This window comes from Xenia sp. Carnegie-2017, unplaced genomic scaffold, assembly GCF_021976095.1.
Source record: "Xenia sp. Carnegie-2017 unplaced genomic scaffold, XeniaSp_v1 HiC_scaffold_25, whole genome shotgun sequence".
Lineage (NCBI taxonomy): Eukaryota > Metazoa > Cnidaria > Anthozoa > Malacalcyonacea > Xeniidae > Xenia > Xenia sp. Carnegie-2017.
In genome coordinates this window covers 6,173,791-6,198,679 of record NW_025813488.1, presented here as the reverse complement: position 1 = coordinate 6,198,679, position 24,889 = coordinate 6,173,791, and the positions used below count along the sequence as shown (strand labels likewise).

The following is a 24,889-nucleotide window of genomic DNA, read 5'->3' as shown; positions in this document are numbered from 1 at the left end:
AACGTAACTGGGCGTCTGCAAGTCGTGTTAATATTACAACCGTAAAACAAAATGAGATATATAAAATTTTTTGCAACAATAAAATTACAATTTCAGTTAGTTTATCGACTCACAGTCACCTACTACAACATCGAATTAGCCAATGCTTGAAACTCAAGAGAATAATGTTCCTCTTAGAAGCACATCTCCTTGCTGTATCCGTAGAGTTCAACGTAATTCTCTGACTGTAAATATTCCTTGGCTATATAATATAATATTAAATATCTTGTTAACTTTTTAAAGAATATTCAGTTATACATCACTATAAACATTTATACAATTTATATATTCATACGCCACTTAGTACATCAAGGTTTTAAGAATATTGATGCGAAACTCTACCACACATGAAAATGGTTGAAAGCAGAATATTTTCATAATTGCTGCCATAAAATGCGACATGTAGACTATGAACATCCATGCCGCCAATTAACTTTGCCACAAGAAAAATTGACCTATCAATAAGTATTACAATCAATCAGGTCCAAATGCCTGATCAAATCGCTCCAAACTACGTTCTATTGTAGCTCTTCGTCCAGAGTTATTGGGTTTTATTGCCGTGACACTGGGTGGTAAAGGACCTAGATTATCCATACTTTTACTACGCTGCCTTCGAAAGAAACCACCAATACTAGAGAATGCATTGAACACAGACATAGCTGGTGGCGCAGCGACTTCATTTGGTGGACTTGGATTTCCTCCACCGCTCATTAAAGCAAATCCTCCCAAGTCGCCCATCATTTCCAGCTGGGCTGCGGAAGGCGATGAATCTCCAAGGTGAAAAGATGCTTTTTTATCTTGCCTGCCAACCCCTGACGACGTTAACAAGTCCATACTGGACGTTTTCCCTAAATTTTGCGCAATGTCCGAGTTCTTTAGAAAGTCGCTAAGCTTACCATTTCCACCGGAACTTCGTGAAAAATCAAGACCTTCTGAAGAGGCTGACAAATTCTCGCTACTGGAACTCCTAACCAATCCCCCAACTATATTACTAAGCCCAAGAGCACCTGACTGCCGACGAAAAGGCACTGAACCTGGACTTTCGTTACTCGTTGAAGAAGAATTCTGTTGATTGAACGGTGCAATCATGCTCAACAAATTCTCGCTACTTTCACTTCTTAAATGAAGAGGTCGAGGAAAACTAACGCTCGACATAGAAGTTGATGTTGTTGTCGTTGTTACGGTAACAAAAGATGATTTTGCCGTAGTGGTGATGGGGGCCGACGTAGAGTATTCTGAACTTATTGCGATTGTGCTGCGAATCAGTGAGTTAAGCATCGAATTTGTTTCTATAGATGGTGGCAACATACTCTGTGATGAAATTTTTGACTTTACGATTTCAGCAAGATTTGACGTTCCACTGTTACTGGATGTTTCAATATTTTGATTGAGGTTGGGGACATTCACCGTTGTATCTGTGTCTGGAGTTATGTTCGGCACACTTGCTTTCTGATCTGTTGTAGAATCAACGGTAAGATTTGTCGTCTCATCTTGTGAGCTAACATGCAATTCATTCTCATGTTTTGCGTTCTCGTTAGTCACGTGTTTCTTATCATTTAAATTCGTTTCCAGCTCACTCGAGCTGCTGGCTGGATTTGTTTCGTTCTTTGCCTTCGGGTTTTTCGTAGCCACTTCACCTTTAACGTGTACACCAGGTACAACACTATTGAGACCACTCATTGTAGGATTGGCTAAAGACTGCCATTTATGCAAAGTGGCAGACCCTGAAAAAGAAGTTAAACATGACTTCCATGGCTAAGATGTTTAATTTGATATAATAAATGCTATGACACTCATATTAACTAAAACGATTTTTCTCTTATACCTTATATATGAATGCTGTATCACCTTAACATTGCACGTTTTAAATAACTCAAGTTTATAAAAATTCAATAGCTCTTACCTTCTAATGGTTTAACAATCTGTAGCTTCTCGGGTCCCCACGGTCTTCTCCTTCTTTCTTGAGGATTTACTATAAAAGATTGATCAACGCAAAGTTCGTCATTCAACGAAAACAGAACGCTGAATGCCCGTAACAGTATCATGGATAGTCAATGACAATAATTTTGAATTCAATTAAAATTACAGAATAAATCCAATACTCAAGTAAGAAGTAATAAGTAATAAAAATAAGACGAATATGATAACTATGCTACAGACTATTGTTGACTTTTTAACTCATTGAAATGACGCACAACAAACTACCATTGATGGTACATTCACTAAATGACAGATACAACGTAGTTACCTGGCTAAGTTTACTACTGCAAAAATAACAATAATCTACCTTTAGGATTAGTATCTTTCACACTTAATCTTCTCACAGCATTACGAAGATCATCCATACTCGGTGGAGACTTTCCCTCCTCATCGCGAGGTTTCGTTGCAAAACTGAAGTCGAATGGTGTCGTCTCCGGCGCCTTAGCTAGTTGCGATGATTTGTCACTAGTTGTTTTGGTTGGTCTGCTCCCTCCTTTGATTACCTTGGGAAACCGTGTTGAATTCGCCATTCGTACCGTCTGCATTACACGTTCGGTTTTCTTACTAAATGAAAAACTATCATAAAGAGTGTAAATTAATTGGCATTCAAAAACGCATCATGTGTACTTTTTCTCATGAAAAGTCTCCATGTCTCTCCTCACAGATTCTTCAATTTCTTGAGCAAGCGAACCCCGAGAATCTAGTGACGAGATTCCAGCAACTTCCATTTCAATATTTTTTTGGGGTGATCTAAATAAACATTTATCAAACTTTATTTCACAATCTTATAAAATCGAGAATGATCCTTGAAAAAATTTTGCTGTATGGTATGTTCATCATGTTACCACTTCAGTAGTTGTAAGATGATTTTCTATATTACAAAGTGAAAATTCCTACCCTAATCTGTCTTTCATAACTTTCATTTCACGCTGAAAGAAAAAAAAACCCGAAGCATATTAAAGACACAGCTAAAAATGGGCATTAATATGTGCCAGCAATTCTAGATACCGTCCTGTAGTTATTATGACTTACTTTGTTTTCTTTCAACATTTCCAAACATTCCTGATATTTCTCGTGTAAAGTTGTCACTTCATCTTTAAGATCACTTTGATTTTCTTGCGAGCTTTTCAATGTCTCGTGTAAACCTTCATTTTCCTGCGTCAGCTTAAATACGCAGAAGTAAATTCAAAACCACAAAAAGTAATACATTTAAAGGCATTTTCGACTAAACTGTTGAAATATATGTGTAAAACAACAAGTTTAAAATGAATTACCATATTATGACGATTCTGAAGTTCCAAAACTATTTCGATCAACTTTGAAATTTCCTCCTGCAACATAAAGATAACGTAGCAAATGTTATGATACAAATAACTCAAGGGTAAATTCAATGAGCAACTAAATTCTCTGAAAGCACCTGCTGAGCAACGTTATCTTGCGCTTTTAAGGAAATCTCGTCGGTCAGATGACTGATTTGATCTTTGGCTTCAGCTTGAAGATGAACGAAAGTCAAATTATAAAATAAAAAGATATTTGAGCATAATGGTTATTGAGGTATCGAATATGTTCTGTCATACACATACAAGAACGTATGTTGTCAACAGTTTTAAAAATTTCAATAGACATTTTCGAGTGCTGTAAGCAGAAAAGATTATTTTTTTCGATCAACATAAAAACAATTGTTCTACCTAATTCCTTGATACATTCGTAAACCAATTCTTTTTCTTTTGCCTCTTCCTGGTCTGTTTCCTGGCGAATTTTCAAAGCCTACGTGTGGTTAAAAGACATACATGACGCTTGCCAAGAAAAAGAAAAAAATACCGAGAAAATCAAAAAAAGAGTCAACGAAATGCTTTATGATGTACGTATATTAGGCACGATTATCGTTCAAACAGTACCTCGAGTATCAAGCCAGCGTTGTTTTCTTCCAACTTATTACATTTATCTTGCAAACTCTGCATTGATTCGTCTCGGCAAGAACTGTAAGAAATAAAAATTTAAAATAAGTCTTTATCTGTCCTTCTAAATGTATTTCGATCGCAAAATCGTTGTTGTGTACTCCAGTATCAGCATAGTCCAGTGTCTCATTTTGACTGTTCTGACGTCAAAACTAGGCTCATTTTTTTGGTCTCCTGAGCTAATGATCTAACATGTCGAAATGTAAATCATTGTTTCAGAATACCCTGAAACATCTCAATGTGTCGGCTACCTTGTGTCGGCTGTGGAATAGTTATTTTCATCGTCGAGATCTTCATCGGTAATTGTCTTCAATAATTTATCCTTCATTGTTACCAAATGTTTAAGCTGAGTTTCCTAACCAAATTAAAACAAATCAAGAAAATTTATCCATTGACTCTTAATACATAAATTTACATCTATGTATCATTAAGATATGCTAACAACTAAGATATGCTACATTACACAATAAGCAAAAATATAGCACTCTGTCTATACTTATAAGGAAGCTTGGCAGCAATATCCAGACATTATGCTGTATGCATACCCTTTCTTCGACTTCATTTACGTAGTTTTCAAGGGCTTCTGTTTTCTTGTACAAATTCTTGTTTCTCTCCAATAAAGACTGGAAATAAACAAGTAAAATTTATGAAGGACAATGTAGACATTGATATAATGGATAAACTAAATAACTACAAAATAAAGAGTAAATTTAAGAAACTAACCTGGCCAATGTGGGCTGCTAATTCTAGATCTTTTTCTTTCTAATATCAAACATAGATATAAAATGCACAGCTTAAAACAACAGTTTGTACAAATATTGGGAACATTACTCCATGAAATGATTTTTCATAATTTGCAACAACAATTAACCCATCGACTATCTTTCTCAAGAAACAAAAAATGGCGCAAAGTGGCAATCAAATTTACTATAGATACCTCTTGTAATAGTTGCAGTACTGCCTCGAGATCTTGAGTGGTCTTCGTCATTTGATTGGCACGAGACAACGACAAAGCTTAGGAGGAAAAATTACAGAATGAAGAATTTTTAGGAAAAGTGAAACCAAAGAAAAAGAGATGAGAATGAAATGCTGAATATCCAATTATTTAACTGAGAGATCTTTATGAACGATACTGCGTTAGATTTCGGAACAAATTGTCGTTGATTTACAAGTACTGGTTCAAATAATGTATTTCAGTGGTTAGTTCATTATAAACTACATTTCTCCAGGCTTTAAGTCTAAAGCAAAGTATCGCGCAATGAAAAAAATGAATGCTACAGTGAGTCTACATATAAAAATTATTTTACGAGAACAACATCCATAATTCATAATAACATCTGCTAATCTATGTAAAAAAAAACATTTCGCTTAGATGAGTTAATTTGTTACCATGGTTTGTAAAAAAAAGCAAAAATTTTTAACACAAGCAAGGAATCATGAATGTACGCAAAGTCTTTTTTCGACAATTCCTTAAAGGTAAATTTATGCCCAAAGGTGAGCGGAATTGTTTTTTTTTAAGAGGAATGAGGAACAAAAATCGACAAACGACGGAATAATATGTGTGAAGAACGGTACAAACTATCGCTAACTTTAGTATTAATAGATACACCCATATATATATATATGTATACGTTATTGACAGAATTGATACTTTAAAACGTTCTAATAGCAAGAGTAAAATGTAAACAAGCTAGAAAAATAGTAAAGATGAGTTATTCTGATTATGATAACAAATTGTTATACAAACTGCGAAATATCCAGCCGACGACAATACAACGTTCTCAAACGTTAATAGCTCAACATTTCTATTCTTCAAATGAATACATTTTCGTCGTTGAAGAGTTAAGTCAGCATTGTTTTATTCAAACCAGTTAAAATAAAAATTCTAGGCCATTTTAAAAAGTCTAAAAGCTTGAGACAAAGTGCAATTATCATATATATGCATAGCACGCATTCAATCCATTACTGCATTGTGTATTGATTTTCTTGAATTAATCTAAGAAGGTGACATCACAATGACTAAAAAACCTAATGCATTAATAGTGTACTTCTCTTTTAGCAGTTTGATTGCATAATGACATAGCAATTTTACATACAAAATTTTATGCTTTTCCAAATAATCTTATCTCTAGTCAAAATCTACGACAAAACACTATAAAATTCACTATAAAGACAAACTCTTAATATAAATATCAAAGCCCAGCAAAGTGCTTTTAGAAGAGCCATTTAATACACAAATAACATATAAAAAGCACTTTGCTGGGCTTTGATATTTATATTAAGAATTCGCTTCCCGCCTGCTTTATATTAAGAATTCCTTCCCGGTTGGTCATAAAGACAAACCATCTTCAATTATTTGAAGTTACATGAAAATGAAGTTATTTTAGCAACAAAGGTCCTTTAATGGAAACACTAACATCTTCCTATCACTAAACCTACTGTATGCCAAGGAAAAATGTAACTTGAGTTTGAGGATAAAATTATGAAATGATCTTTTACATGGTCAAAACATGCAACTAAATGTTTCAAACATTCCACTTCATTTACCTCAAATATTTTAAATCTTCAATTGAATAAAAAGAGCATAAATTACACAAAAGAAATTCTTTGTGAAAGCATTCTTTAGAAAATGCAAAGTATAAAAATTTCTTTCAACATGCCTCAATAAACATATAGCTACCCAAATGAATCAAGCTCTGATCTTTTTATTCCAATGCTTATATTCTAATGTTCAAGATAGGGGTCAGGATCAGTCTCTAAAATTGGCTACAATATGATTTCATTATCAATCATTGCTATTATTAATTAAAATGAAAGTAATAAAGTAAATGGTTTGAACCCGGGAGTATCGTTATATGTTTGTAAATGATGATCGTCCAGGTTAATAAAGAAGGACTTTTTGTTGTTGACAACCTTAGCGGTAGTCATCTTCAGAGTCAAAAAAAAAAAAGATGACTACCGCTAAGGTTGTCGAAACGTCAGTCAACAACAACAAAAACAGTCCTTCTCAGGACTTTATTAACCTGGACGATCATCATTTACAAACATAAAATGAAAGTATTGTGATGATACAGAAAGATTAAATTGTTAACCATGTAAGTGTTGTATAAAGTACATTTGTCAGCAAGAATCAATATACACAATTCGCTGAACTAACATGTCTCATACATTCAATAAAGTTTTATAAAGTTATATTAAACAAACGTGAAGCCTTGTATAAATACGAACATTTGTTTTCACACCTGTCTACATCAGCATTCCATCAAATCGACATATAATTATGATCAATGATTATGATAAATCTCAGTGATATTTTTCTTACCGGCGTTTCATCATTGAAATTTAAGGAAACTTCGCCCACCGTTTGTTTTGAACGACGTAACAATCAAAACCTCATCAAATTTATAATTCAAAAATAAGTGTATGAGAGAATATATTTTACTTACTGAAGTATTTAAGGGTCTCTAATGCTTGTTCTTCAGTTAAGTCGAAGTCATATTCTGAAGGTGGTGTATTGATACACGACTGACTCCAATCGCCATCGACACTTTCTACTCCGCTTTCATAGTTTTCAAAAATAGATACATCACAATCTTCTGATTCAAAGACAGATCCATCTGGAGAGAAATCCAACGAGTGGCCAACGGAGTAAGACTTTTTTGTTCCTTCAGAATATTCCAGCAAGGTGTTAATCTTTGATTCATCGTTTATGTCCTCCGTGTTAGTCATGTTATTCTCAACACACTGTTCTTCAAAGCTCATTTTATCAAACTCCAAGTATTTACATTACACGTTTTACTACACCATTTTTCGTCAATTTGACTGAAAAAAAACAGAATTTGTTTAGATGCTGTTCTTAACAAAATCTATAATAAAGATGTCATCTTTACTCCAATGAAAATATATTATAATTTCATGATTGCAAAATGTAAGAAACCCTGTTCGCAGGCTGTTATTACACAGAATGATTTCTCAATTTTACGACCAGTAAAGAACGCATGGGAGGGGAGGCATGGAAGCAGCAAATTATTCTACTCTACTTGAAGTTTTTTTTAATATTCCCCTACTTTTCATGTTTGCTCAAAGCTTAGCTGGCCTATGACCTAATAAAAAATTTCCTAGATCGGAAAAAGAAGAAACTACAAAAATTACACTTTTAAATAAATGATAACCGAATTTCTGTTCAAAGAACATCAACAAACGCCACTTTTATTTGACCCCCCCGTCCAGTGTACAATTTGTTGTTGCTAGGCGACGTTGTTTACAGCATGGACGACAGAACTTAAAACGCAACTAGGTATCAATTTTTTTAGAAATGCCAAAGAAAACAAAGAAAGGAAAGGCTGGAAAGGGCAAGAAAGAAAGGTATGTTGTAGTTGTGTTGTCCATATATTTTTCTGCCCAGATACACAATCAAAGAAAAGTGAAAATGCCATCAATCTGCACATTTGTCGTTGAAGTTCGAGAGAAGTTTTTGTTTTAATATTCAGTCACAATGTTTGAAATGACTTTAACGCGCAAGATTTTTCTTATCAATTGTCAACTTTAGTAAATCCAAAAATTCCGAATCGAAAAAAGATGCTATACTCAAAGATGCTACGGCTAACGCTTTGTTTTGGGAAAGTCGGTTGGAGTCGACCGAGAGGGTAAAAAAAGAGTACCGAGACAATGCTAGAAAGCTATGCCTAGAAAATGAGAGCTTGCAAAACAAACTCAAACATGCAGAGAAAGATACATTGCAAGTAATCACATTTCTTAAAGCCGAGGATGTGAAGAAGGAAGATCAGGTAAGATTAGATCTAACAACCATTGAAAACAACCGAAAGAAGATTTATGTATTACGAGTTGGAACATTGAATATTATTCATTGTAAACTAAAGTCAACTGGTGCATTCATTACCAGACAAACACTGATTACTTCCATTCACCAATATTTTTTCATTGAGAGGATCTTTTAACTTCTTTTTGAAAATAAAAGGCTTAGGATTATAACAAAAGGATCATCTAACAATGCGCATGCTTATACTTCCAGATTTCCAAATCAGAACAACAGTTGAAAGATTACAAAAAGAACTCAAGTCTAGAAAAAGACCAACTGGTCGGTCGTTTCAGAATATATTTTAACTTCCTATATTCCTCTGAATGTCTTCTACCCTTATTTACAATGACCGACCATGACATATTGATTTAATTGCTGACATGAAATTGTATTGGAAAATTTTTAGATTGAAAAATACACGAAGCAAATCCATGACTTGAAGGAAGCTTTAGATGAAAAAACTAATGAGGTTTGCACCATGTTTGTGACAGTTGTTTGTATCATCGTATTATATCATTCATATTGAATCCAAGAACCTTTGTTCCCCCATTTCCATCACTTTATACCATTGCTCCAAAAATAGGGGAGTGCGTGTGGCGGAGATCCCTTTTCTACTTTTATAAAATTGAGTATTAAATGAACGTTAATTAGAATGTGGTTGTTAATAAATAGTTGCCAGTCATGCCAAGATGCCACACATTTTTTTCGATTACATGGATTCCTATAAAACTTTGTTATATCCTTGCCTTTGCCTATTGCAAGTTTCACTGTTGTACTACGTACCAGTTAGATGGTATTTGCATTGTTTTGTTCAACAGGTTCGACTAATGCAATCAGAACTTCGTCTGGTGAAAGAATTTCGTAAGAAAAGAGCGCTGATGCAACGAGAACTAGAGGAGGTACGTGATGCGTGATATAAACTTAAAGCAAACCATCACCGATTAAAGTGATTTCGTTTACAGATCAAAGATAGTATGTTTGCAACGGAGAAAAAACACAAAACGATCTTAAGTAAAATGGAGCAGAAATTTTTTGAAGAGAAGGTAAGTTTCAAATTTATGGAAAATTTTATTTTTGTTTTTTTAAACGTTAACCTGCAAGTCAGTGACTCAAAATCTCGTCTTCACTAAATTGTTTCGGCGTTAATCATCATCCAATGATCGTAAGATGAGCGATGAATGTTGTCGTCATCTCTGAACTCGTAATGCCTGAATGAATTATTTTCATCGTTCATTTTGATAAGATCACGATCGTTACTATCTAAATGAAAACGAGCCTCTTATTTAACAAACCACATAGATACGCTTACAACAAGAAGCAAACCGTAAAATCTCGGAATTGGCAGAAAGAGCTCATTCTGAAGCTGTGAAGTAAGTTTGATTTTGTATTGCTATGTTTTGTCGTCATTGTAGCTGTAAATCAGGATTTGTGTGGTGTCATGGTGTTGAAACTGTGTTGAACGATGAGTGCGCTTTTCGCATGGCAGTGAATATAGCAAAATATGACTACTATATACTTTAGCATATTGTAACGATAATAATTTCTCAACATGTTTTGTTGCTTGCTGCAGCACTTGGCAAAGCAGCCGATTTTGGGGATTTTTTTCTTAATTAAACACGCAATTGTCACTGTACACCACTGCATTTTGCATTCGAATTTCATTTCTTCTATTGTTCCCAGTAATCTGGACGAGACAACGCGATCTGTATACAAAGAAAACATTCGAATTAACGCCGCTTTGGAGTATCACATGACTGAGTCAAAAGATTTAAGAAAGGTACAGGAAGACTGAAACATTTGTGGCTAATTTTGTGACTCAATTCTACTATTATCAAACGCAGAGTAAAGCAACGCTGGAAGGGCAAAAACGAGAGCTAGAAAACGACAAGGTACGTATCTGTTACTTTAGAGGAATGTGTTGCTTGTATCACATAATCTATAAAAAATAGCGGTCTAAATGAAGAATTGAATAAAGAATTGAATTAATAAATTTGTATACTTGTAGGAGTTAAACGGCTTGATTGTTCAAGAAAAAGTGGTCGAATCCAAACATCAAAAGAAAACGATAAAAGAGGTATTTTTGTGCACGTATAAACCAGTTTCTACAATACATTTACACTTGCAAAGTTTATTCATGCATTATCGTTACGAATACATTGTTTTACAGTTAAAGGAAAAGGTTGAGATGCTAGAAAAGTCATTGAGCCACGTCATTCGTGAATTCGATGTTGAGAGAACGACAATAGTAAAAAGGTCTACTGACGACAATAAGCATGCTGTGTAAGCGATTTAAATAACTCAATGCAAAATAAGTTTCTTTTCGTCAAAAATGTCTAATTCTTTTTGCAAGAAACGAAATCGCACGTTTAAACAAAATGATCGAATTGAAAACGAAGGAAATGAATCGAGTAAAACGATTGGCCAAGAATATTTTGGATCAGGTTAAAACCATCACTTCAAGCTGAAGCACAATTTTTAATGATAATTTTTTCTCGTAATATTTCTACTTTCTACTTATGATTTTATCTTCAGCGAAACGAAATTGAGCATTTCCTTTTGGATTCTTTGGAGCATGTGAAAAACGAAATCGCCAAAAACAGGTGTGAACTACAATTTTTATTTCATTTTATGGCAAAAGATTTTTTTGTGATCGTATTCCCCAATTCATTTTAAGTAGTTTCATTTCGAAAATTTCAAAATCATCTTTGAAATTCCCTTTCCTTAAAAAATGATTTATTACGGCGATAGCTCCGCTACATAAAATGAACCTTTTTTCGGTAACAGGAGTCAATACAGAAAAGATGCGCACGCAGCTTACCAAGAAAGAATGTTGGAAGCCCACAGCGGTCGAGGAAATTACCCGAAGATAAGAACATTTAACAAATGGGACACGAGCACAAACAGTGTCTTTGACGATCTTAAAGAAGCGGAAATATGGACTGGATTTGAAGAAAGAGTTGATATCAACGACTTAACCTGGGAGCAGAGAGAGCGCGTTCTCAGACTATTGTTCGCGAAACTTAATGGACACAAGAGTAAACAGAGGTACAGAGAGTATTTGAAAGCCCTAGTCACGTCACTCCAAAAAATAACAAGTATAGCAACCTTTTAACACCTTTTGAACTTTCCATTGTTCCCCCGTTTTAGGCGTCCTGTTCGTGCCCTTGAAGATAGCAATGAATCGAAGCTTTGTATTCCTGAGGAAACAAGAATGAAGTCGGAAGACTTACTACCAGAACAGTCAAGTGCAACGAATGCAACATTCATAACACAACAACCTTTTCCGAGCCTCGACTCTCGAGAACTACCGGCAATAGCTCGGTAGCGAGAGTTGGGACACATGTGATCGACTTGATGCTAATTTTTACAACAGATGAAATAAATTCCTTTTTGTATTTATGGTGTGTACTAAATTCCATATATAACAATAGTTATGTCTATGCAAACAAAAGCAAACAACATGTTTCTATTCCCAAAATAAAAGTAGAAGTTTCCTCACATCATCAGATAACTTTCCTCGCTGTACAATCTTAACACAAGTGAAACTCTTGGAGTTTATAACCAAAAATTCGTGATGAAAGCAGAAGCTTTACAGGAATCATCAGATGCAGCTACGTACAGAAAAGAAGCGCGTGCGTAAGCTCATCCTGTGCACTTATACACCACATTCCCCGTGATGAAAATCTCCTTTCAACTGATGAACCTTCTACGTAATACATACCTATTAATGATCAAATCAAGTCGCATCATTATACTGCTTAAACTATCCGACCCGCCCATTTTCTCCTTCGAAGTTCAATCATGTCTTCGGACACGGATTTCACCATCTCAAGATATAAGTCTACTTGATTTCGAAGTCCATGATACATCTACAGAGGCAAAAGAACGGCAGTAACGGACAAAAATAAAAAAAGCCCGCGTCAATAAATGCGAAGACACTTACTGCAGAGAGATGGTCATCATCATCCAACTTCTGTAACGCAGTCAAAAGTTGATCCAAAGCAAGGTAGGGAAACCAAACTGGTTGACTATTCGCCGTCAATGCTTCCTGATTCAGAAGAGAAATTTTACAAATCATGACGCAAATAAACAACAACCAATAAATAGCTGAGTCATTTGCATTGAAAATTGTTGTTAAAAGTTCATTGTGTCGTTGAAGCACATGTGCTTTATAAGAAAATGAAAAATGGCTGTATGATGACTATCCATACACTCGTGTCATGCTTATGGCTATATATAGCAGATATAGTAAACATAACGCTATAAGCAATCTATATCCCCAGCTTTGGAGTGCTAACCAACACATTTAAATGGAATATATTTTTTAGAACTACCTCTAATCCAAAGTATTCTTTGCCATGTCCCATCGTTGCATTAAGATATTCCATAGCTAAATCCGTAGCTTCTTCAAGCAGGTCGAAATTGATAAAAAGCTGAAGAAGTTCTCCCGGGTTCGCAACCTGCAATGGACGAAAGACTTGCCATTCAAATCATTGAAATATGGCAAAAAAATATTAAAAACATGTGTTCTGGTTATTAAATGTAAATGATCACAGATTCTATTTTTTTACTTTTTAAATGAATAGTTTAAACTTAGTTGTTGCAGTTTAAATAAACCTTTCAATCAATCAGAAACCAGTCTAAAAAATTGAAATAAGGTTGAAACCATCATTTCCCACGATAAACATACCTTATAATCATTAATCAACCAAGTCGGTAAAGAGCATCCCATGGACAATAGACGTGTACAAACGCATTTATAGTAAACTGAGGTTTGTTTTGAGCCAAATCTTCTCAGGTAAACGTTGAGCAAAGACCATGCCTGATCAGCTAGGCTGAAAAGTAAAACATTAAAAATGCCAACCGTCATATATTTTACTGTCATATCTAGTTTGAGTTGCACAGGACACTAGCCAACGAAAAAAGACATGCTAAAATACTACTTTTCAATCAACGTTACGTATAGCTCATAGAAAAAGACATGTGATTTAGACAAAACTCCATAAATGGTAGTGCACCTTGCATCTCTAGTCAAACCAGAGCATTTTCTATCGTTTAGCTTCAGCCAAGACATTCGTTCATCCATATCCCTGAGGAGAAACAAAAATCCTACGTAAGTAGATTTGTCTAGTTTATAAAATGTAGTCGACACAGTGATGTATCAATGGAACTAGTGATCCAAGGAATAGTGCAGAGTTTCGAAAAAATGCCTTTTCACTCGTAATTTGAATAAATCATAAAATACAACGCCTGTTTAATTCATTTCTCGATAAACACCGATTGACTCAATGGTTAATTAAAACATGCCATCCACTGTCCAGGTTTATGGGCATGGCAATGAATCTAACTTGATCATACATTAGCAGTCGACTCGTTCAACTGCATCCCATTAGCACCAATTTTGAAGTAAATAGTACCCTTAGTCACAATTTAATAGAGAAATAATCTGCGCATGCGTCCGGAAAAATTAATTAAGCAGTCTCTCGGCAGCGTACTAGCGTACGAATTTATGAAAAGTACAATAGCTTGAGTTGTCCCACTCGTTTTGAAAAACAACTCGGAACGACTCGGATGAGAAGCGACTTAATAAGAACCAGGCTTTTGTTTACAAGAGTTCTTCTCATATAATAAACCAAGCAATGTTTCAATTAATTCTTCTGACACTGTGCCTTTTTGTGACACTTATAATTTAAGACAACCTTAAAAATGTTTTATACAATTTTTATTGGTTTATATCTTTCTGATTTAACTCTCTCATTCACTGTTTCTCGTGTATCACGAGCAAACCAGCCATGGGCTTCAAGGCAAACAAGGATTATCTGGTTCCCTTAATTAACATGCGACACTTAGGTGCACAACTATCTTCGGGTATCGGGAGGCACGGAATTTTTTGTTTTCAAAATTTGTCTTTTTGTTTACAAGAGTTTACCTCACAAAAAAACTTTTTAAAATATCCAAGGATACTGCAAATTTTAAAACAAATTCGGCCTATTTGATAGGATATTTATAGGATACTACGTACACATTTATTGCAAACTTACATTGGAGCTGTGTACAATGATATCTTGACGCATCTTTATAATATAATAAGAAGCATATTACTTTCAAACAATATATAACGGAGGGTGATATTGGTTTCAACACCTACGAAAAAAAGGAATCAAAAGCATCAAAAGTGCAAGAAAATTGAAGAAATACCTTGCCGCCAAACCATCAAATATTGAATTTAAAGACAATTCAAAGGCTTTTGCAATACTGAAAGCTGTATCGTACTGTCCAGTTTGGATCAAAAGAACTAGAGTTTCAGTCGGTGATAATGGCGGTCCTAAAATAAATGAGCAGCATACGTAAGTAAAATAATATCTTCCAATATTTTACAAATGAAAGAAGCGGAAGCGAATTCAAGGATCATTTTACTCACCCACCCCCCCCCCCAAACACACACACAAAAATATCATTTCTCTGCGGCCCCTAAACAAAAGTCCATAGTTCTAATCTCAATATACAAATCTACAAATCTAGTACCAGTAACGTGAGCAGAATCGGTGTCGTGTTGTAGCAGCTGTAACCTAGCCAAGATCAACATGTATTCTTTTTCAAGATCAGAAATCTCAATCACGGTAACTTGTCGTCTTCTCTTCGGTATCATTGCCGTGAGAGCTTCATCAGCGTCCTCGTCGCCTTGTTTGCGTTTCGGTGACATGTTTGGAGCTTCGACAACCTTGAACAAACGTTTTCTGTTTTAAAACTTTATAATTCTTCCACAAAGATGTTGCATTAATTTTACCTTCTGGTCCTTTCTCTCCAAGGGTTTCACTATCCAGGAATTCTTTTCATCCAAAAGACGAAGCGAATTCATTGTCGTGAGGTAGCATTTCGCCTGAAATAAAATGAAATAGAAAAACGGCAAGAAAAACTCCAATATTCTGAAATGAAGCATCAACGATAAGGCTTTTCAATGCAAATTTTTTTACTGTAAAACTTTGAAAAAAAAGTCTTCGCGAAGCATAATTTTACTGAAAATCATTCACAAACCTGTTTCTGAAGACTCTCTAAGCCGGGTAACTCCTGTGCCAATCGTATCCCATACTCGTACATTGCGCTTGCAGCTGAACAGATAAAAAGTGCGTATACTATGTTTCATTATTCCATGGTAATGTCAATTACATCAATAAGCATCAGTCGTCCAACCTTTTCTGTGATTTCCTCTGTAAGTATGAAATGAGTACAACAGTTGATAGTACTGGTGCGTGGAAATATCCACAGTTCTTGCATGATATTCAATGATACTAACAACCTAAACCAAAATCAACGTATACAACTTTCACATTACTAAAGCAACAAAGAACTCGGACATTCTATAATCATTAAGCATAAAACGTGGATGGCAGTCTGTTCATACGCATGAGAAAGCAAGACGCAACGTACGCCCAAAAAGGAAAATTTGCATGCCATATTTATGAGACAACGTTTGCGTGGAACGTCCAGACGTGTTTTGTATGGGATACTTACGTGCAAGTACACAACTATACACTTCAGTACATCATGCATGTGAGATGGCTGTATACTTCGTAATGAAAATTCAAGAAAAAATGTCTATTTTGCACGAAATACTCATGTTCAGGAGCACAACTGTACACGTGTAAGAGTATCACAATACACTTGATAAATAAAATTGCGTTGCCTTGTTAGAAAGATAGCAGAAAAAAATTTCAGGTTAAATCGCCAATGAATACACACCTCTTCCAATAAGTCAACGAAAGGATACTCAACTAACTGCAATCTTTCGCCTCGTTCACATAGCACGACCACAAAACGATGAAGACAGTCTCGTTTTCTACAATTATAAATCGTGTGAGAGAGAAATAAGCTTGCTCTACGCATAAAAGCATAGCAAAGAGAAAAAAGGGAAGTAAAACAAAATCAAGTGAATGATTTGTAACATCATAAATCGCGTTGAGGCAATTTTCCTGCCTCTTGAAGTAACATATACGCACCTTTCAATGTCAGGATTGGAGGTTATTGCAGCGTAAGCTTCGTCATTGTGTCCTAAGTCCAAATGATGCTTGAAAATATTGGACCAAATAATGGGCTAGTGCAAAATAAAGACAAAAATGACCATGTTGAAAATACAACAGTTCTCATGTTCATTTTATATGGAAACAAATTTGGAAATTAAAATAATCTGTTTAACAAACCAAACTGGGATCTTTAGGCTCGACTACACTAAGCACAGCATTTGCAACCTTCAGGACGAATTGAGAGGACCCAAACTGCTCAAAAAGTCGCATCACCTAAACAGAGACATTTAAAAGCAAAATTTAAAATTATTATATTTTAAAAATCACTGAATCACACAGAAAAGAAATACGTAGAGCAACGTTTAAGCGGAGACTTATTACAATCCATGCAGTCGATATTCCATACATCAAGTTCAGTATACGATCTACAAGCTATAAACGTCAGAGCAGGCAACTTTTCACTAAAGCTCAACGAACTTTCAACACTGACCTTAACAAAACATTGTGTTGCTCTTTCATTTTCGTTGACGCAATCTTGAAGAATTTTCTTAAAAAGGGGTTCATTGTCATCTAAAAAATTCAATAAAAAGATTTATGGATCTTTTATATCGATCGAAATACATAGTGACCTAAGTGTCAAATACATTGACAAAAAAAATTTAGGTTCACATACTTAAGTTATGAACAGCGAAGACAAAGCAATCATAAGCCTTGAAATAATCACCGAATACCAGATGTGCCTGGCCTTGTAGAAATGCGAGACTTGATCGACCATGAGTTAACCACGAATCCAAAAGAAAACAATACTCTAGTAGCGTCTGAAACTGGCCTTTTGTCACAAGATATTCAGCAAAAAACATGTTTGCTCTGTTCGGCCATCTTGAAATGAGTTAAGAGTTCTTCAGCTTACAACGTCTATGTAAATGTTTTCTTGTCGTAGATATAAAAAAAACTTTGTTTACTTTTAAAAGATACAAAAGCAAAGTCATCGCCTGAAGAGCACGAACAATGGTGATTTTAAAACTGCCTCGGTTTATATTCCCCATGTCTTTAAGATATCTCTGCAACAACAGTCTCATGTGATTACCTCCTTTACCGGAGAGAAATAATTCGAGGATGGGACAACTTGTAATTTCTAAAATACATCAACAATTTTGCTCAATACGTAAATAAAGGACAACATCATGTTCTCATGATCGACACAAACCCACCTGGAATAAGAAATGACTCTGGATTAGACACATCTGTGATTTCCAATGCCGCAAGTTGCTTCAGATTATTGTCCCTATAAATGTAGATGGGTAAAAATGACAGAAAATCAGATTAAAAGTTCGGAGCTCAAAGGATGGAGTTAAGTGTTACTCTTGCCTATTCACTTAGTTTTGTGTTGACAATGCAGTTTAAAGTACATTATGTAATTCGCTTTAATATTTGAGGCTTCTCACCATAATAAATTGATATTGGTAACTAGTCTGTTTTAACGGGATTTTCAAATTTTTTTGCAAAGTCAAGAAAATTTTGCTTACAGAGCATTTGGAGGTGTTGGTAAGACTGATCGAGTCGCAAACCACAACAGACTGTGATAAACGCGAAGCAGGTATGTCGCTCTTGGCACATGTTCTGAAGATATGGTGTGACTTCCCAAAGAATGAAGACCAGCCTAAATAAGAATAGTTCCCAATGGAGATATTTTAGCAACTGAAGTTAAACCTAATAATATTTTCGCACCAATAAATTTAGGGGAGTGAGACGCGACCAAAAACTCCCAACCTAAAAACTGGAATGGCTATCAAATTTTGGAACCTCAACAGCCACACAAAACAATAAAAAAATATTTGATAAACTCTACTAGAAAAAGGATTTGTGAAAAGGAAACATTTTTCATGTTAGCCTTATAGCTAAAAAAATATAAGTTTTATTACTCACTCTGCTACTGAGTCTTGTCATAACATGCAACAATATCAACAAATCACGACACAGACACACTCTTCTTTCACAAAGCTGCTCATATGAGCTGGCAAGAAGTGATACAGAGAGGTCACTTGCAAATAATCTTCTTAAATTCAGATGCTGTGAGCGCATATCGTCACCTGTATGATGATAAACCTATTGTATACAATGTTTCATTGATTTTATCGCTATTTTCAGGGGAGGAAATATGACAATGTATTCGTTAGAATATATTTGAAGATGATGTTTTTTTCAGTCGCGAAGACGTGCAACAAATAAGTAATTACACAATAAAATCGCAACAAATAAGTAATTACACAATAAAATCTGTCTACAGCCTTCGGCGGATAAAATTTTATATCAGTGAACGTTTGACTGCATTATGTATAATCCTGAAATCGGATCACGTATTTTCTATATTTAACATAGTTCAATGTTTATTCTATTGATGCTACGTACTTACCTAAAGCATCAAAGTCATCTTCATCCAGTTCATAATTAACATCCAAAATATTTAAAACGTTCTCGACAATCTTCATTAAATTTTGTATTTTTTGTAATCTACAATGAAGAGAACAGATAACACGCAGATTTCAAGAATACAAAATTGATGCTTTCTACATGCTATGCGACTATATTATTTTCACTAGCAGCGATAAACAATAACACTTAGACAAAATGGGCAATACCTTATTTCAATGGTCATTAAAAACTGTTTTTCGCTTGTTTCTTCTTTCTTTTGATCAAGTTTAAATAACATCGCGGCAGCAATATCTTGCATTAAATGATCCACGTCATTACCACAACTCAATTCTTGTTCGATGAAGACGATGTGATCCTCAGTTAACTAAAATACATCATATCAAATATTTTTCATGAATGCAAAGACATAGCTAGCTCCTGCATCGCTTGTAACTTTTGCAACTAGAGATAGTTATAAATCTCAATGCATGCACCATCAAAACATTTTTATAGAGTGCTTTACCTGTTCCGTCACAATATTTATACATTGGAAAAGAATCTGGGCATCATTTCTGTCAATTTGATCTGAAGAGAACGTGAATGCTGTTATAACGGTCAACTAAGCTTAGAAACATTTTCGAAATTAGTTTCGAAATCATAGCTTTTACGAGTATCTTGGAAAATATTTTTCAACACGTAAAATTCTTTAAAGATATTGAAAACTGCAACATTCATTCATAATGCTAAGTATTATTGCATGGTATCTACAATATAAACAGGAACAAACGCTTAAGAACTCTCCTCCACACTCATTGTACAAAGGGACTCTTACATGTCCTCTAAAACTTCGAGTATTTCACAAATGAGACACATTTGGAAACCTACCGTCGATAGATAATTCCTCAGCCAGCGAGGTAATAGCTTCTTCGCAGAATGGTTTCCAATGCAACGTTGTTAGATCATCACAAGGTCGCAAGAACGATATTGCTTCCTACAAACAATTTAGTCGTTTACGTTACAAAGCAAAAGGTAGAAGTATGAAGACAATAGACATTCCTTATGGCATATGACAATCTACACTCCTGGCTCTTGCTTGCATAAATGCAGATCTTTTGGACTAGCCATAGCAATAGATCGTTAATTGAATAACTATGCCTAGCTGTATTTCCTTTACTAGAACACTCAGAAGAAAGCAAAGACTTAAGACCGGTCAAAATCTTCTTAATATAAAATCGCCATTCTTCCAAAAAAACTATCCTACTTAAGCAGTAAATTGAAGTGCAAAGCTTTCCTTTACTTTACACAAAAAGACATTCATTACATAAATGAAGTAGTTAAGAAAAACAAAAAATGGATAGAATCTTAACTTCAAATAGACACAAACATCCAACCTTTCGTATGACCATCACTACGTTTGAAGCGTCATCCAAAAATAAACCCAACGGTTTGTTTGAAGCCTGAAACGACAGTAAAGCAAATTTTAATGTGCTTAAAGAAGACTGATTTAAAATCTTTGTGAAAGAAAATCCTAACCTCGTGATATTGAACAAGACAAGCATAAAATCTAGACCACATCTGAAGTTGCAAATCGGAGTATTCATGAAACTCCACTTCATCTCTATTGGCTGCATTTTGGACCTGAGCAAAGGCAATTAACGAGGAAATGAGCGTGTATGAACAGCGAAGTTTCGATTTTATAAATACTGATTAGAACAATAAATTTCTCAAATGAACGAGATCCATAACTTTATCCTTCTAAGATTGGTAACTTTATCCGAACTTACAAAATTTTTATCAAATGAAACATGAATATAGATTGATGTGGAAAAAATGTGAAAAATATTTGCTAATAAAATTTAATGGAAAGTTTTAAAGCAAATCCGACCTGACTATCAACAAGAGCAATAACTTGTTGTTTTAAGTGCGTCTTTCTGACAGTTGTCAGCGGTCTTCGCGAAGAACTGTCAAAAATCTAAGAAGAAAATTAGATTAATATAGCTACTGATCAATAAAAACTGATCGTCAACACAGCAGGGACTTTTAACACACGCAATTGTACGTCAACTTTGGCAAACCTTGATAGCTTTGTCGATATCATACTTCGAAAACCGACCAGGATGGAAAATATATTCAAGATATGTCTCCTAAAAAAGACACGTTGAAAACGTTGTACGATGTTTCCAATGAAATAATCTACAACTCATCAGAAGAAACGTTTAATTCACCCGAGGTTCCTGGTGCTCTGCTACATTAATCTCCGATGGCCGAGCATCTTCAAGTATGGCATGTTGCCAACCAGTCGGTGCAAGCTGATTACTAAAAAAAGGCAGCAAAAAGATAGAGGGTAGATTGTTACGGTCAAGTTTTCTTTTCTTCGTAAGAAATTGTGTTCTACCTCTAAAGATGTAAAGAAAATGCAGGAAAATTATTCTGAAGAAAATTCAACAAACAACTATCCCACCTTTCAATCAAAGCATGTCGAACAAAAGGAACACCTTCGTCTGAGATCCATAATGTCCAAATTTGATTGATTGACAGGACAAAATCAATCAAATTACCCTAAAACAAACAACACAAAACAACAAAATTATATGTCAGATAAGCATATAACACACGTAGGTGACTTGTGAAGCCTCTCCATGGTCAGTGCGTACCTTGGGAGAAAACAGATTCATCACTGAAACAAGAGTTATTTCTCCGTCCATGTAAACAACTTCGTAGATTAAAAACTAAAAGAGAAAATATCAACTTCGATGGTATGATATCGATGACAAACAACAATAGATGAATAAGACAATGCAAAACAAATAAGACTGTGAACACAAACACTTCTCCATGTTGTTATGCACGTACAGCTCGACTAAGCAAAATAGCCTTTAGTAAAACACATTACGCAGCAGAAACTGCTACGAATTCGCAAAAAATACATCTCCAAAATGCAAACCTAGTTTATTTGTACCTGTCCTTGTTGAAGCAGAGATATAAATACACCCAAATAAAGATGATGAGGCGTCGAACCAATTGCTTTCTTTAACATATGACTTTGACCTGTATCATATAATATTTTCTAAATACATTCAAAATATGATGTGATGCAAAATGAAAGGAAAACGAGAGGATGAGGGGGGGGGAGGGGGAGGAGGCAGTCTTGAATAATGTACCTGTAATAGCTTGTAAATCAACATCATCAGGAATATCATCGATCAAGTTCTTCATTGATACACATTCCTGTGTCTAATACAACAACCATATAATGACAAACTTTTAAGTATTTCATTGACTAATACAAAACATCCACGATGCACACATAGGTACTTCAACATACGTATGCACACAAAAAATATAAATACATAATGGTCCATTCTTTAAATCGTTTGTATTGTACGTTTGGTAGCAAATATGCTTTGACAAATATCTCGCCATGGAATATGTTTGTAAATGTCGATCGTCCAGGTTGGTATAGTCCTGAGAAGGACTGTTTTTGTTGTTGTTGACTGACGTTTCGACAACCTTAGCGGTAGTCACCTTCAGAGTAAAAAAAAAGAGTCATGACTCTGAAGATGACTACCGATAAGGTTGTCGAAACGTCAGTCAACAACAACAAAAACAGTCCTTCTCAGCACTTATTAACCTGGACGATCATCATTTACAAACATATAACGATACTCCCGGGTTCAAACCATTTACTTTATCGCCATGGAATCATAACCGCTAGTTTTACTACCTGCCACTTCCATACTCGTATCTTGTGGTCTTGATAAAGTGCAAACACGTACGTCTCCTTATCAAGAGGATTTATCTGAGCACTTACTACAAGATCACCAAGGGTACCGTCACCACTGATAAGGAAAATAATGAATAAAACATATTAACTTGCCACTGATCTACAGAGAAATTCTTTTTTGCGTCTTAAAAAATCAACTAGATGGCTTCACACTCACCGGATTCGCGAAGGTACAAGTCCACTCCATAATCGTTGCATCACACCAGCGTTTTTTAACTCGTAATGTTCAACAACACCTGAATACAGAACTCTGATTGAAAATATGCACAGTTACCACCAGGCATGGAGAATTAAATCAATCCAAACAAAGGATAAAACAAAACAAAACAGACAAACAATACAGAAACGAAAAGGTGACATATTATGAAGTTTGATATGCTGATTTTGGAAAGAAGACTTAAAAATTGTTTCCTGTCAGTTTCTCTCTCAAATCAGTCAAATTTAACCTGTATAATACCTTGACTCTGAGGAGGTGGTAGTTTTAAAACTACTGCATTTCCATCGTTGGTTATCATATTAAACAGACAATGACCATCAGGAAATAACCATGCACTGAATGAATTGCAACTGCTTGAAAATGATGCAAAGTTCCAAGGTAAGTAAAGATCGGGCAATTTTTGTTCACTGAATATCGATGGAATGCTTATTGAAACACGAGGCGACAGAGAGAAGTCCTTCAGAAAAGTAAAACATTGTGATTAATATCTTTTGTGAAATTGTCATGATTGCCTGATTATGTAATTTTAAAATTTGTAAATTATCTTACTTACATGACTTTGAAGTTTGTTTGGATGCGGAAATATGAAACGATGAACAGAATTGGTTGTAGCAGCTAGTAGCACAACAGATGACGAAGTCTCGAATATCTCAATGTTGGGTAGAAGTGATGAGTTCTTAAAATGAATTTTCATTAAACTATCCTGAAGATTGACATCTAATGACACTTCATGCAATTCCAGTACATTTCTAGAAGTCCTCCTATTGAACACATACGTAAAGACAATTTTAGTCCAAATTTTTCTTCATAGGTCTTGGAAACATGATGAAAAATCCCAAAGACATGGTAAAAACATCTCCAAGATGACACGATCAAACAATTTAAGGGTTGCAAACATTAAATATGTATTGCAAGCAACAAATTTGTCCTCATTAAACCATATCTTAATTTTAGCACTAAATCTTAGCATAATCATGATGAACAATAACCTAATCATGCTATTGTTAATTGCTCGCTTATGTAATCTTATGTTAATACATACCCTGTGCAAGTTTTAGCAAAGCTTTCTATAGCTTTGCCATAAATTATATAAGTATATCAGACAAAGTTTTGCATGCTTTTATTGATTTTCATTCCCATCTCGGCTAAATAACAGAATACCCTTCCACTCAGTTTTAGTGTTAGGGTTAAGGTCAAGTTTATATTATATGTATACGAGTGGACGGGTATTCTGCAATCGCTCCACCACTTTTCCTTCTCTACTTTAGCACCACCATCTTCACCTACCCTCCCGGGCAAAAACGATACAACGACACATTTGTCACTCTACATTTCATAATTGCTCTAAAGTGATAAAAAATAGCGACGAGTTCTATTCAAAGAAAATGACAGCAATAAACAAAGGACTCACCAATGTATGAAACGGTTTCGACCAATTGATTCAACCCTTGAATTGTATTTGTAAGCAAATCCGCCACCCGCCTCTGAATTTGTGAGTCCATCTGTTCTGACAGTGATATTTGATAACGAACCAGTGTTCACTTCGATTTCCTCAGCTATATTTTGTTCAATTTGTAATACAACTTCGCGAAAGATAGAAGTTTGTTCACCCGCCATGTTTTAAATGAGAATCGGAAGCTTGTCGGATTCTGGGCGGAA

At 35.0% G+C, this 24,889-nt stretch overlaps 3 protein-coding genes across 4 annotated transcripts; 1 reads left to right on the top strand and 2 right to left on the bottom strand.

The window, feature by feature from the left end:
* Positions 1–52: 52 nt before the first annotated feature.
* On the bottom strand, positions 53–7,887 carry LOC124453128 (trafficking kinesin-binding protein 1-like). Of its 2 annotated transcripts, none has more exons than XM_047003881.1 (15): positions 7,424–7,887; positions 4,915–4,991; positions 4,701–4,739; positions 4,523–4,600; positions 4,229–4,332; positions 3,918–3,999; positions 3,708–3,786; positions 3,437–3,510; positions 3,294–3,350; positions 3,052–3,183; positions 2,917–2,948; positions 2,647–2,769; positions 2,327–2,583; positions 1,943–2,011; positions 53–1,763 (listed from the first exon to the last, which is right to left on the bottom strand). In XM_047003881.1, the coding sequence occupies exons 1-15, from the start codon at positions 7,737–7,739 to the stop codon at positions 514–516; spliced, it is 2,769 nt and encodes a 922-aa protein (XP_046859837.1). In that variant the 5' UTR covers positions 7,740–7,887; the 3' UTR covers positions 53–513. The 2 variants fall into 2 exon arrangements, with proteins under 2 accessions (XP_046859837.1, XP_046859838.1); XM_047003882.1 differs by lacking the exon at positions 7,424–7,887 and adding an exon at positions 5,725–5,927.
* An 11-nt stretch (positions 7,888–7,898) lies between these two features.
* On the top strand, positions 7,899–12,195 carry LOC124453133 (basal body-orientation factor 1-like). Its single transcript, XM_047003887.1, has 15 exons — positions 7,899–8,342; positions 8,527–8,764; positions 9,010–9,075; positions 9,203–9,265; positions 9,615–9,695; positions 9,759–9,839; positions 10,096–10,166; positions 10,477–10,573; positions 10,638–10,685; positions 10,802–10,870; positions 10,964–11,076; positions 11,147–11,237; positions 11,329–11,396; positions 11,581–11,841; positions 11,944–12,195. The coding sequence occupies exons 1-15, from the start codon at positions 8,293–8,295 to the stop codon at positions 12,119–12,121; spliced, it is 1,575 nt and encodes a 524-aa protein (XP_046859843.1). The 5' UTR covers positions 7,899–8,292; the 3' UTR covers positions 12,122–12,195.
* LOC124453127 (nuclear pore complex protein Nup160-like) lies at positions 12,158–24,848 on the bottom strand. Its single transcript, XM_047003880.1, has 39 exons — positions 24,642–24,848; positions 23,784–23,991; positions 23,471–23,687; positions 23,171–23,249; positions 22,954–23,068; positions 22,391–22,463; positions 22,189–22,277; positions 21,884–21,958; positions 21,691–21,788; positions 21,455–21,545; positions 21,305–21,373; positions 21,115–21,201; positions 20,763–20,867; positions 20,621–20,686; positions 20,115–20,220; positions 19,753–19,814; positions 19,457–19,614; positions 19,231–19,328; positions 18,744–18,907; positions 18,344–18,477; positions 18,029–18,102; positions 17,793–17,952; positions 17,491–17,696; positions 17,308–17,387; positions 16,995–17,090; positions 16,794–16,888; positions 16,537–16,633; positions 15,988–16,093; positions 15,832–15,905; positions 15,584–15,676; positions 15,322–15,517; positions 14,995–15,121; positions 14,838–14,870; positions 13,815–13,886; positions 13,487–13,631; positions 13,131–13,256; positions 12,740–12,844; positions 12,518–12,665; positions 12,158–12,407 (listed from the first exon to the last, which is right to left on the bottom strand). The coding sequence occupies exons 1-38, from the start codon at positions 24,845–24,847 to the stop codon at positions 12,555–12,557; spliced, it is 4,296 nt and encodes a 1,431-aa protein (XP_046859836.1). The 5' UTR covers position 24,848; the 3' UTR covers positions 12,158–12,407; positions 12,518–12,554.
* Positions 24,849–24,889: the final 41 nt, after the last annotated feature.

What these genes read in the sequence shown, in the direction of transcription:
- LOC124453128 (XM_047003881.1), bottom strand. Translation starts at nt 7,739, where the DNA reads ATGAGCTTTGAAGAACAGTGTGTTGAGAATAACATGACTAACACGGAG. An exon ending in AGAGACCCTTAAATACTTCA is followed by an intron (nt 4,992 to 7,423) that starts GTAAGTAAAATA and finishes TTTCCTCCTAAG; the next exon opens with CTTTGTCGTTGTCTCGTGCC. An exon ending in TAGCAGCCCACATTGGCCAG is followed by an intron (nt 4,601 to 4,700) that starts GTTAGTTTCTTA and finishes GTTTATTTCCAG; the next exon opens with TCTTTATTGGAGAGAAACAA.
- LOC124453133 (XM_047003887.1), top strand. Translation starts at nt 8,293, where the DNA reads ATGCCAAAGAAAACAAAGAAAGGAAAGGCTGGAAAGGGCAAGAAAGAA. An exon ending in GCTCATTCTGAAGCTGTGAA is followed by an intron (nt 10,167 to 10,476) that starts GTAAGTTTGATT and finishes TATTGTTCCCAG; the next exon opens with TAATCTGGACGAGACAACGC. An exon ending in GAGAGCTAGAAAACGACAAG is followed by an intron (nt 10,686 to 10,801) that starts GTACGTATCTGT and finishes GTATACTTGTAG; the next exon opens with GAGTTAAACGGCTTGATTGT.
- LOC124453127 (XM_047003880.1), bottom strand. Translation starts at nt 24,847, where the DNA reads ATGGCGGGTGAACAAACTTCTATCTTTCGCGAAGTTGTATTACAAATT. An exon ending in CAGAGCACCAGGAACCTCGG is followed by an intron (nt 21,374 to 21,454) that starts GTGAATTAAACG and finishes TGTCTTTTTTAG; the next exon opens with GAGACATATCTTGAATATAT. An exon ending in TCGTTGACTTATTGGAAGAG is followed by an intron (nt 16,094 to 16,536) that starts GTGTGTATTCAT and finishes ATTTTGGTTTAG; the next exon opens with GTTGTTAGTATCATTGAATA.